Source organism: the organism of the source record quoted next, unplaced genomic scaffold (genome assembly GCF_019419815.1).
Source record: "Pyrus x bretschneideri cultivar Hongxiangsu unplaced genomic scaffold, Pyrus_bretschneideri_v1 Contig19, whole genome shotgun sequence".
In the NCBI taxonomy this organism is placed as follows: Eukaryota; Viridiplantae; Streptophyta; class Magnoliopsida; order Rosales; family Rosaceae; genus Pyrus; species Pyrus x bretschneideri.
Genome location: NW_025999490.1, coordinates 6838130 through 6851029, shown reverse-complemented (window position 1 = coordinate 6851029; position 12900 = coordinate 6838130). Strand labels below are relative to the sequence as shown.

At 37.1% G+C, this 12900-nt stretch overlaps 1 protein-coding gene and 1 pseudogene across 1 annotated transcript; both read right to left on the bottom strand.

Moving 5' to 3' along the window:
- Positions 1-3149: 3149 nt before the first annotated feature.
- On the bottom strand, positions 3150-5653 carry LOC103946226 (serine/threonine/tyrosine-protein kinase HT1). The gene is made up of 3 exons (XM_009356910.3): positions 4585-5653; positions 3824-4279; positions 3150-3538 (listed from the first exon to the last, which is right to left on the bottom strand). The coding sequence occupies exons 1-3, from the start codon at positions 4999-5001 to the stop codon at positions 3290-3292; spliced, it is 1122 nt and encodes a 373-aa protein (XP_009355185.1). The 5' UTR covers positions 5002-5653; the 3' UTR covers positions 3150-3289.
- A 226-nt stretch (positions 5654-5879) lies between these two features.
- Positions 5880-10152, bottom strand: LOC103943864 (annotated as a pseudogene).
- Positions 10153-12900: the final 2748 nt, after the last annotated feature.

The window sequence follows — 12900 nt, the reverse complement described above, 5'->3', positions numbered from 1 at the left end:
ACTCCTTTGATGATGGAGGGATTTGAAGTCCGAGACATGTGGTGAATTGGAGGATCTCTTTTACCAATTATGCCCTCACTTGGTTCTAATTTATTATTTCAACACTGCCCTTCATTCCACAAAAGACTCTTGACTCCCGACGCTGCTTATTATCGAAAATTAATAGAAGATTAATATATATGTTTTCTTTTAATTAGACTATAAAATAATTTATTTACAAAAGAAGTTATAAAATAATTTAGTAATTAAAAAATTAAAAAATAATTTATTGAAATGTATAGGTTAAAAAGAATAAAATTAATTGAAGTTTTATTATTTATGGATAATAATTAATTAGTATATAAAACAATTGAAAAACAATAAGAACATAAAATAATTTATTTAGAATAAGGGCATTTTACTAGTCACATTGGTTTTCATTTTGATTTAGTTGAATTCGTAAAGAACTTATACGAAATTAGTACCATTCCTACTTGAGTTCCATAATATTTTAGTAAACAGTTTCAACAGGAATTGGATTCTGACCAATTTCTCTTATTCTAATTATGAATTGGTAAACGAGCTAGTGTAACCATCATACTCAATACACACAAATTATAATAAGTGGAACAACATAGTTAATGTTAAAATATAAATACATATACATAGAGAACAAGAGGGGACAATTGGCTCAACTCTCACTACCCTCAGCACATATTCTCCCCCGACGGTTTAGCTTATCATATAGTCAGCTTGCATGCATCTACGTACCATCACCGTACACGTAGCACTGGAAAACCTAGGAAGTGCATGATTCCTGCGTTTTTAGACGGTCTTGATTGATTATTAAACCCATGCATGCCCACATGTTCTCCATTAGGATGGCCGCTAAACTCAGTTAAGTCTCTAATTAAACTGGCAAAGCATTAGTTGAGGATGCGGGTCAAGAAGCTGGTGTGAGTTTAGTACTCGAGTAGGAATATTTGATTCAATCATACACAAAATTATTAATCAAGATGCAAATTGCAAAGAAACAGATTAATAAAATGTATTAAGTAGCTTTTCAGATAGAATTAGGCTTAGATCACTCATTCCAACATATAAAAGTTTAAGCGAGGAAATATTACTCGCTAAATGTGTTGATTTAATTGCTAAGATGGTGTGACTTTAGTACTCTTGAAAACATAGTTAAATCTACACCGTCCCTCACAAATCACCACGACACATTTTGTCCATTTTACCTGTCCTTTGTGTCTCACTTCATCACCCTACTCCAAATCTGCTAAAAAATTCATCAAAGTAGCACATGTGAAGTCAAACTATTTGCTAAATATATATTTATTTGATGAAGAAATTTTCAAATGCATGGGTCATACTGTGTGCTTTATAAAATTATCAATCAGTATATTATGAAATGATTTAAAAATAATCATACATTATAATATAAGTTGACGACATGCATAGTTGATATGTGATGTACTGCCATGCAACTAACAATGAAGCCAACTTGTTGGTGACTGGAGGTGCATGTCGTCTTTTATAGCTTGGTTCTCACGCGTTTCCTCTGCCTATTTCTTCTCTTTTTGCCTAATCCTTTTCTATATCTGATGATCTGATCTGTTTTCATTTTCGTTTTTTATTTCTTGGCAAATCCACAGCCCTCATAGAGTCATAATTTTGGAGAAATAGAGTAGTGTTTGGTTTGGAGTATTGAACGGATCAAGGGGCAACACCTTTTCACAAAGTCCTCAAAGAGGGATTTTTTAATGTGACTGGAACACACGATAGTACAACACGTGTTTATATACAAGTGGTCAAATTCTTGTGTTAAAATATTAATAACATAAAAAATAAAATCTATCACCACTTGTATAATACCATGCAATGCATCACTTGTATCACCAATATAAGAGGAGAAGACGAGGCTCATCCACAAATATCGGATCGCTGATCGCTTGGCTTTCGTTTGTTGCAGCTTTTTAAAATAAAGTAAATTCACGATACGTTTGTGAATTTGTGATAGCAACTGACTGATATCAAACGTTATGTATTTGTAGCTTTCACGTACAAAGTCCTTATTAATATATGTTTATATACACAACAAGTTAAAAATGTTCAACTCTCGAACAAACTACCTGCATGCAACATATGCATGCATTAGAAATTGATTGGAAATGCTTTTTCTTTTTCAGAAACCTGCAATATCGAAAGTTATAATAAAATTAAAAATATAAGTGTTTAAAGAAAAAAATATTTGTGTTTTCTGTTTAAATTTTTAATCCAAAACCACTTTGAACTTTTTATACCAAATTATTGTAAAATGACTTCTAGTCCTTACTCAATACCACAAAAGCAGATTCTTTCTTTTTAGTGTAGCAGTATCCAATTCAAATGCTTTCGAAATAACAAAACAAAAAACGGAATCCATTCTGTAAGTATAATTGACTTAGGGTCGATTGAAAGCATAATATTTTTTATCCTTATTTTCAATTAACCAATCGCAATGCGTATTTAGTATTTGCACATTTGAGCTAGCTGTGTAAGATATCAGAACTAATGCAAAGTTTGACGTGTCGTTTAAAACGAATATGCATCAATCATGTTTGCCACCTGAATTTGAATATATGATCAAATAAGTGAGAGGTGAGGGAACTTGTTCCCAAACACCAGGAGTTATTTCAATTTCATAACTAAGAATATTGGAATTTGGAAATTTTCTTCTTAAGGAGAAATCTGGAAGAGATGTTTAATCAACAAAATTGAAAAACAAGGCGCTTATATCAATTAAAACGCCTTATTAATTATCAACATTTTACATTTATTTATAAATTTAGAAACCGATTTACTTTATTTGCGGAAGATACAAGAACTTGGGAAAGAACTTAGTGCAACATATTTTTGCTCAATAGCTTTGTTTACGTGGTGAGAAAACCATCAGTGATGAAGCTTATCGCACGTCGTCTCAATTGTATATACTGTGAAAAAAAAAAAAATTGTTTGACAAGAACACAGCTAGCTAATCTTTCTTTTTTCTCAATTAGAATTCTATATCTGAACATTCATTGTGATATTTACTGAAATCAATCAATGAAAATCAGTGAATCGAAACTAAGCACAGAAACCCTCATCGATTGGATGCAGGGTTCACACCAGAGTTTACAATCCCCACATACAAAGTTACTTCAGATAATTAAAAGTAAGGTTCACACTCATTAGTTTACTAATTATAATGAACTAATTAGTTTATTAATTAACTTAACAACCTTTATCATGGAAATAATAATAACTGCATTAATACCCTCTAACGGAGTCAGGCCTGTACAGTTACGGAGGAGCTCAAGGATACACAGCCTTTCAAGCGTTCAAGAATTACATTTCTGCTTACCAGGCCGGAGTGGTGCGTGAGAGGAAGACCCTCCTTCACACACTCATCATACTTCTCCAAAGCAGACACAATGTCGCTGAAATCTGGCCGCTTCGTGGGGTTTGGCGCCCAGCAGCGCTTGATCAGGTGTGCCAGTGCCGGTTGACAACTAGCCGGCATTGGAGGCCGTTCATTCTGCACAATTAATACAAATAATGTTACAACACAGCATATATATATATATCATCAAATAAGAAAGTATAAATATTTCTGAGGCTAATGAAAGGAAAATGCAATTTGAAAAGGAAAATATTAGTCTTGTTACATGTAAGTAGACTTCTTCCTTACTGACAAATTAGATTTTGACGCGTGCATAAACTTTTCTTTTTGTAGTTTTAACGAGATATTTAGTTACATGTGCCAAACTGTAATTGGCAGTTAAAGAGGCATGCAGTATTTGTTTGAAAATAAGCATCTCACCTTCTCAGCCACAGCAAATGCAGCCTGCACAGGGGTCATTCCTTGGAAGGGAAGCAAAGCCGTTGTCAGCTCCCATAGCACAATTCCGAAACTGTAAACATCAACCTTCCGGGAATAAGGTTTCTCCTTGATCATCTCTGGTGCCATCCAACGATAAGTCCCCTTGTTTCCCTTGGTTTCCCGGCACTGTGTTTCAAGACACGATGTACCAAAATCCGCCACCTTAACTCTCATATCATCATTCAGAAGCAAGTTATTTGATTTGAGGTCCCTGTGGATCACCCCTTGTGAATGAAGATACTCCATTCCACGGGATATGTCGAGAGCTAACCTCAGAATTGTTTCTGTGGACAGAGAATATGGCTCTTTCTTGTTGAGATACATCCTCAATGTTCCTTGTGACATATATTCTGTGATTATACAGTACACAGGAGGCTTTTTACAAGCTGCAATAAACTTTAAAACAAAAAAGATTTCACCAATTTAGCAACACAAAACTCTAATTTGGATACAATAACTTCAATTATCATATATCATATGATCAGCAAGTGCTGATAGTCGATAATTACAAGATTAAAACCAGTTTAAAAGTCTATCTCATATTATGAGCTAAACTAATTCTAATTAGAAAAGTGATTTTCACACACTTATGTTTATTTTTGGACCGTTAGATTGAATACATCAAGAGAAAATCGAGAAATAGAAACATAGCTGTGCAGAAATGATTTTCCTTCTATTGGAAATTCGGACATAAATCTTACCTGCACTATGTTGGGATGAAAGAGGCGCGAAAGCAGGGCAACTTCGGACTTGAATTGCTGCTCAAGTAAGCTTCTGGTCTCCTCCTTCTGGTTTGGAATCCTCACCATTTTCACAGCAACAGCTCTCTGCTTGTAGATTCCACGATAAATCCTACTGTGCGCACCAGACGCAAACTTGTTACCAATAAACAGCTGAGAAAGATCAGCCGTCCACTCCTGGTCCTCCTTTGAAACCTCCCAAGTTTCCACATTTTCTGAATCCAGTATCATAGACCATGAATCCAAGCTGTCAAACCTCTTCCTTTCCATGCTGTTAATTTCGGAATTGAACTGGGGATTCTTTGACGAGGAAGGATTTGGCAAAGGTTTGCTCTTCGACTTTCGCAGACGGAGCGCAAGGAAACATGACGTCGCCATTGGTGTTAAGAAAAATTGGTTGGTAGTATATGAAATATGGGGAAATACTTTTTATTGCTGTCAAAACAAACAATCAAAAGGTATTTTCCTTCTGAATGTGTGAATTGATTTCATGAAGTGCATGAACTGATTCCGAAACATGAGTTTCGAAGACGAGTGGATTACATACGTGGGTTTTCATCAAGAACCGGAACAGATACGTGATCGGCGAAAAAGCTTGGAAATTTTTGGGGAAAAAACAGAGAGATAGAAGAACCAAGAGACTATTTTCCATGAAAATGATAAGCTATTTGTTGTTGGTTATCAAATCTTGAGTGAATGAGTGGAGGAAGAAATCTTGTGATGAAAGCAAAGTGGATGGAGATGGAGGTAATAATTTGATTTCATGGTTTGAAGAAGAAATGGAGGTCCAAAAGGAAGAGAAAATAGGGCAAGAAAGTGAAGATTTTGCAGATGAAGAGAGAGGGATTTTCACGGTTGTTTTGTTTGTGGTAGGATAAGGAGGGTTAGGTCGTTCAGCAGTAGAAAAGATGAGATGAATTCAGAGGCAGAGATTTCAGGGGTGGCTCGTGATTTGCTCTCTTCGAAAGTCTACTTTTTCTTTTCTTTTTTTTAGAGGGAGAGAGATAGACCAGCTACTCTGTTGTGTTTCTGTGGCAGGTTCTTTTTAGCATCATCAGGGCTAAGTGGTTTCTTTTTAGCATCATCAGGGCTAAGTGGTTACAGTGTGAAAGGTCTTTTTAAACTGTACAAACTGTAATGCCACTTATTCTGTACTCAAATGTCATACAAGAAGAGAAAAACTTTTGTTCAACGACACGTTACTCTATATTCAAAACTAATCATCAATTGTAATATAAAAAAATAAAAACGTGATAGTACGTAATTCACTTAGAATACCGTCGCATGTCATGATGGTATAGGCAAGAAGAAGAAAAAAATGTCATGCATGGCAAGGGCTCCCACCCCAGAATTGAAATTTACACAACTGGCAAAGATTGGTGGGCTGAGTGACAATAGAAAAGTGGCTGAACTTGAGCCACATCACGTTACATGTTAGGTTTTCTCAACAGATATAATTCCTCTGATTTAAATTTAACCATTATCAAAATTAAAGAATTGCATCAACATTTCACTCTTCTTTAACCAAGAGGGTTTGGGAATTGGGATTCAGAATTGTCTAAATGATCTATTACTTTTCACATCATATGATATGTTTTTGATTACATTACCACTCTATCGAAAAGAATACCGATGGCGAAAGCATTATGCTAAGCCAACTCAAACACCGAGAGACAAAACTAGGGGAGAAAATGAGATTAGAAACCTGGCAGGCCTAGCTGTAAACTGATAGATACCAGGCGCTATGTGTATAAACCCGTGCAGTGTTGAAGCTAACGCATTAAGTATCCCTTCTGGGAAGTACGTTCGCAAGAATATTACTCAAAGGAATTGACGAGGGCCCGCACAAGCTCTGGAGCGCGTAGTTTAATTCGATGCATAGCGAATGACCTTATCAGGGCTCTAAGCTACACTAAGAGAAGGGAAACAGGTTTGAACCGAAAGACAGCAAATTGAAGTGGAATGCCTTATTCACCAAGGCCACCCACCACTTAGTATCAATATGATATGATGCTCGACAATGTCTAATGGAATTTTGATGATTCCCCCAATTGAATATTGGCTAATCTTCTTTATTATATCCTTTGATTCTTGAAGAAAACTTGATGGCTCTGTTTTATGTCAACACCATACCAGGTATAATACTAGGACACATGCCTTAAACTTAATCATTCATCCCACAACTTTATTCCAAATTTAAGGAGAAAAGAGTGGATGTGGGGTGGGTAGCTGAGGGATCTCATTGGTATGGAATCCGATTAAAGGGCAAGCATGCATATAAAGAAATGAATATTACCTAATAATGTACTGAAATGATGTTGGAATCAAATTAAAGAGATTATATTCCGCTACTCGTCAGATGTACGTGTGTGGGTCTTAGCCATTTGATGTTTTTCGGAGTTTACATAAATCAACGGTAAAATATATAGTTGGATCTCTGTGTTGTCAAATTACTTGAACAACCTAAAAAGAGATATACATGAACAAATATGCAATGCGATAACAAAACAATACAAGACGATCTAAAAACATGAAGAAATTAATATAGCTAGCTGTAGGCAGAATAATTCTTGCATTTACGTACCTCACTCATGCCATTTTAGGTTCGAAAAACTCGTGTAGCACCGGAAAAATGCAAAAGTTTCTGCGTTCTAGGTCAGTTTTCCCCGCAATCCGGGCCGAGCACTTGGTACAATCAAACATCAAAGAGGGTATTGGAGATCCCCAAAGCTCCTGTAAATGAAAGAATGAGGTAGCTATCGATAAACGGTAAATAACCAACAGACAATAGAGAGACAAACGCAATAAAATCGAACTTGGAGCGACCAGAGTAACGGATTCCAAAGATTAGAGGATAACCGAACTACGTAGCTCATGTGAGGGACGTTCTCCGCGGACATTTGTTGGTCAGACTGCAACAATTGTTGCAGTGAACGCTCAAGGGAAGCTTCGTTAGATGATAATCCACCATCACAACTTTTATTATAGGGTGTGTGTGTGTGTGTGTGTATATATATATATAATTAATCTGTCCAAATTGAATATGTTTGTGTACGTTGGTGGGGAAGAAGAAGATTTTGTTTTAGTAGAAAGAACTAGGGTTTCGATGGGACTATATATCTGTCGAAAGGGGGTTTCCAATAGGTAACTGAAATATGTAATGCTTGTTGGGCAAGGAACACAAATGTAGATACTCAATATTTTTTCATGAATCTGCACCCAAAACTTCTGATGAAAATTGCATTGTTCCCACAAAACCGTTGGTAACAAAAGGTTTTTAATCAGTTTTGTAAACCTATGAAGAACATTTCGACAAAACTCAACAATCTCATTTTTCAGAAAAACAGTAACCCATAACTCACTGCTTCTACCAATTCACTCTTCAAATCCAATCTCAAGCCCAACGCTAGGAATCTCCTATGTAACCGGAGCCGTGCTCTAATAATTTAGAGAAAATACAAAGCTATAAATTCCAGCTTTGTGCCGTGAGCATGGTACCGAAATCAAATCCAGCCATGGCATTGCCGCCAGAGTTGATCTAACTGGTTGCACGGACCGTTTCATGAGTCTAAACAAGCATGCTTCTAGGAATATCAAACACCAGAAGACCACACGTTTTCCAGAGGAAAACCTGCATTGCAAAAAAGAACAGCAATCAGATATACAAGCAAATGACTAGCTTTGGCTAAAGCAAACAAGAACTAATCAATCTACTTCTCATTCTCCTTGGCGATGCACCAAATCTGCAGTAGATACGACAATCACCATCAGTTTAAAGACCACAATAATACGTTCATAAAAAAAATTATCATATTAATCTCATTATATAACATCAAATAAAACCGAATGAAAGACTAGCACATGATATATTGCATATTCTCATTGTAACAAAAAAAATTCCAGCAAGAACCTTAATCGTCCTGGTCACCTAATCCGATCATTTCTTTCTTCTGCCACGCTCTCGTACTGAAAGGATAAGTGTTTCTCCAGCTCCAACATTGTAGTAAGCAAGCGACAAATTGTCCTTGAGAAAGCCGGGTTTTCCACTCAGTTAAGCTTAACAACAGATTCAGACAATGACTGCACTATAATCTCCAAAAATCGCCCCTTCAGATTACCTTCATTGGCATTGGGGACAGCTACTCTGATTCAGACAGGTCCCGGGTGCTGTGTCAGAAACTGATCTTCCGGAATGAGCATATAATCGTCAAGCTTCTGCCGCTTTGGCTCAGGCTCTTCTTCCGGATGTGGTGGACGGGCTTTCTCAGGTGGTGGTGGTGGTGGGATAACCTGAGGCAAAGGCAGTGGTGGCATCGATTGCATCGTATGTAAAGCAACATGAAGAGGAATATAGACACGAGGAACTTGCATAGGTGTAAAATACGGGACTGTGTTTAGAGGAACACAAGGTAGATTCAAGGTCGAACCAGGTGGTGGGGGAAGAGGACGAACTGAAGGCACCACCAACTTTGGAGGAGGAGCTGCTGACCAGGAAGGTTCCTTGCACCGCTTTTAGGACCATAGTTTTGATTAAAGCCAATGCTTCCAGTGTGACCATCCCATATAACCTGCTTTTCTTGCTCATCTTTCTTTTTTTCAATCTTAGCCTTGATAACATTAGAAACCTCTTCCTCTGTGGCACCAAAAATATCAGGACGGGATCTTGCAAATGTTCCTTGAGATTTCGTCATCCTGAGCCAGAGTAGTATCCCGAATCTTAGCAAACATCTTCTCTTTCTGCTCATTGAATTTTGGATCAACGAGGGAAATCCTCATGTGTTCGACATCTCACTGATTGGAATAAGCTCCCCCTTCGAGCCACAAACTGGGCTGTCAACTTAATAATATCAAACTCTTCCCCAGTAATAACTTCCGGAATACGAACGGTATACTGCTCGGATTCCGGTGTTTCAATCACCTTTCGCACCGGTTTAAACTGGGCAGAGGGATCAGGCACTGGAGTCCCACATCAGCCACATCGACCAGAAGGCTTGAGAACAAGCCTTTTAAATAGAATGACCTCACTCTAACCAACACCTAGATCTTTTGTATTGAAACTCCACACCTGACGAATTAAGCAGGTGATCAAGTAGGGACAGTATCAGTGTTATTGAAATGGACCCATGGCCTGCCTACTTGAAATTTAAGAGGCTCCACCGACTCTAGCTCGGCATAATCTGAAGGTTGCTGATTCCTGTCCCGGAATTAGGACAACCGATGCTGATAATACGCATGGTAAGGACTTAGGGAACTCAAAAAATGGAACTTCGAATTTCCAGCATTTTCAGCCACAATTCTTTTCACGAATTCGGGTCCCTTTTTGGCCACGAAGTGGGCAGTTTTGTCGACTATGGTTCTGATGTCTTGAGGAGGACGTATCATGCCGATAACCCTAGTGTGCGACATCGGTTTCGACTCCGGAATGGCAAGCGCGAGGCTTCCCTCGGCTGTAACAGCGACATTGAAGATAGAATCGAACCCAGATGGAATTCCGAACACCAGAATCGAAAAACGGAGACAATTTGTCATCTTTTGAAGTATTTGGATACTAATTACAGTAGGAAATCCAGAATCCTAAATCCTAAGGTAACGTTTGGTACGTGGGACGAGACGGAACAAAGTGGGACAAGGCATTCCGTCCCACGTTTGGTGCGCTTAAAACGGGTGGAACGAGCTGTTCCACGGGATGAGTTTTGGGTGAATTTTCGTTCCACCTCACCCCTTGGAACGAATCGTTCCACATCCGTGGAACATAAAATTATAACATCTCCGTCTCCTTCTTCTTCCTTCTTGTTTCCATCCGAGTGCATCTTTGCTCCCGCTCCGTTCCATTCCATCCCATTCCGTTCCGTCCCATCCCATTCCGTTCCGTCCCGTCCCGTCTGCATACCAAACGATACCTAATGGAATCCAAGTTCAATTAGGAAACAAAAAACAGTTGCGATTTTGCAGTAGCACCAAAGTTCCCGCTTATTTTCTCCAACTTTGGGCTTAGCCAAGCCCAACAAGTCTGATACCTTTTTTCTGAAAGCCCGCTAAAACATAGGCCCAAAAATGAATACCTCTTCTCTCTTGATTGCTTGGAAAATTATGATTGCTCGGTATGTTCATTTTTTTTTTCATTATTATTAATAAGTAAAGGGTTTGAAATTTTTACAATAGTTTAAGAGAAATGAGAGTTTCGAACCTGTGTTGCTTCACCCATAGAATGCTTATTCCAATTATTCCCATCCTCAGCTTCTTCGTGTTCAATAATATTTATGATTTTTTTCTTTGTTTTACCAATATAACTGAAATCCGAAAAAAGCGTAGGCCTACACATTAAAATTCATATCAAACATATGAAATTTTAATAGTGAGATTAACTAATGAACTCCTTGATCATGTATTCATTCCTTCTTTTTCTTTTCTAAATCACAACTTTCCTCGTTCAAAATAAGTATACATTGTCATTAAAATAAAAATTTTGTTATATACGAACATTAAAATTACTATGTAAGGGCCTGGCTATGGTTCAATCACTCTTAACGACCACCTAAAATATCATCATTGTTCGTACCTAACGCGTGTTTGTATCGACATCGATAAATTATCCAGGACCATACTGAGGTCCTAAGAATGATTGATTCTCAGTTGTAGTTGTATATATTTAATGTACATGTCCATTATGGTCATATTACCCATCAATCGTGTCATATTGTCATATGTTTTGTTATTATATGAAGCATGCATGAGCTTCGTTTTTAAACGAGATGGTTCAATTAATGCCAAATTACCTATCTGTCCTTCTCTGTCTCACCCACTATTTTCTCTCCACCGACAACTTTTTTTAATTAACCAAATCATTAAAAAAATGATAATTATAGGTGATTCCTTAATAGGACACTAATCGGCTTCCTTAATAGGACACTAATCATATCGAGCCAATAGCTTCTTGACAAAGTGCCCATTTGAATATAAAATTTGCATGTAATTTATTTTTATAATTCACTAATGCTATAATTATTTTAAACCCAATCGTTATTCTTTTCTTTCAATGAAGGGCGATTGTTGTTTGTTTGAATGAGAAGATTGAAGAGACGTTCAAGTTTTTATATGTTTGTGAGAGTATTTAAACAATGAATCTTTTAATTAAGAGACGTCTTTTTATGTTTGTGATTGTATTTTAGAAATGAGAAACATTAGGTTTCAGGCTATTAAGTAGACCGAGCATGTCAGGTTTTAAGCTTAATTAAGATTAGAAAACCTCAAGTAGTGTAGTTCAATATTATTGTGGACTAATAGGCCCATAATCCAAAATTGTCACACTGATTGGGCCCAAATATTGGAGCTCTGACCAATTTTAGAGTCCTAAAAGCAAAGATTAATCTTGAAGAAGACTAAAGAATAAAGGACAGAAAGATGCAAAGCAACCACTAAGTGCTGAGATTAAGGTAGCGTAATTAGAAAAAGATACAGCAAGCAAACGTAATTTCCAAATAAGGACGCAATTGCAAGAATAGATGAAGAGAATCCCTTGCAAAAGAAAAAGCAGAGAAGCTTTACCACCTCCACAAACTATGAGGATGTGAAACTAAAGTCACAATGCTTCGCGTCATTTAATTCGTGTTGTCTACAAATTTAACTTGAAAATTTGTATGAGGATGCGAAGATAAAAAAGTCTCGCATCGGTAAAAAGAGAACCCTTACAAAGACTCATATTACCAAATGAGAAATGTTAATGAAGCTTTCTTAAAAGTGAGACTATTTATGGACTATCCGCTACCTCATATTTGTGACGCAATTCTCGTACCAACATTATGAAACAATGCGCCAAAAACATGAGATTGCAGAGAGTTTATGAGAATCCCACTTTGACGGAGTCTTCTTAGCATCTCTCATTACCAATTAATTTTATAATAAAATATCAACTTTCTTGCAAACTATGGATTCCAATTGCTATGTCCGATTTTGGCCTAACGTAGTGTCAATTACCAAATCAGCCCTTTGAGAAATTAAGGTTGGCAAGGACTTTTTAAAATTTGGTATTAGAGTCCAATTAGTAAAACTAATGACTGGATTAGATTATGTTACCCGTTAAATCACAGCCACCACATTTTGATTAGTCATTTGATTGTGCAGAAGCAGACTAATGTAATGGATTCAATGTTGACTATCTTCTCATTCTTCTGGTATGGCATATGGGACCCCATGCCAATTTATTATTTTTGGTGGAAACTTGACCAACAAGTTTGATTGCGAGAAAAAACTGCCACAAAAGTCTACTAATGCGTGTCT

Bases quoted from the DNA above. Each gene is read 5' to 3' on its own strand.
- LOC103946226 (XM_009356910.3), bottom strand. From the start codon at position 5,001: ATGGCGACGTCATGTTTCCTTGCGCTCCGTCTGCGAAAGTCGAAGAGC. The intron at 4,280-4,584 runs GTAAGATTTATG...TTTGTTTTAAAG, and splicing joins TTCATCCCAACATAGTGCAG to TTTATTGCAGCTTGTAAAAA. The intron at 3,539-3,823 runs GTGAGATGCTTA...TTAATTGTGCAG, and splicing joins CATTTGCTGTGGCTGAGAAG to AATGAACGGCCTCCAATGCC.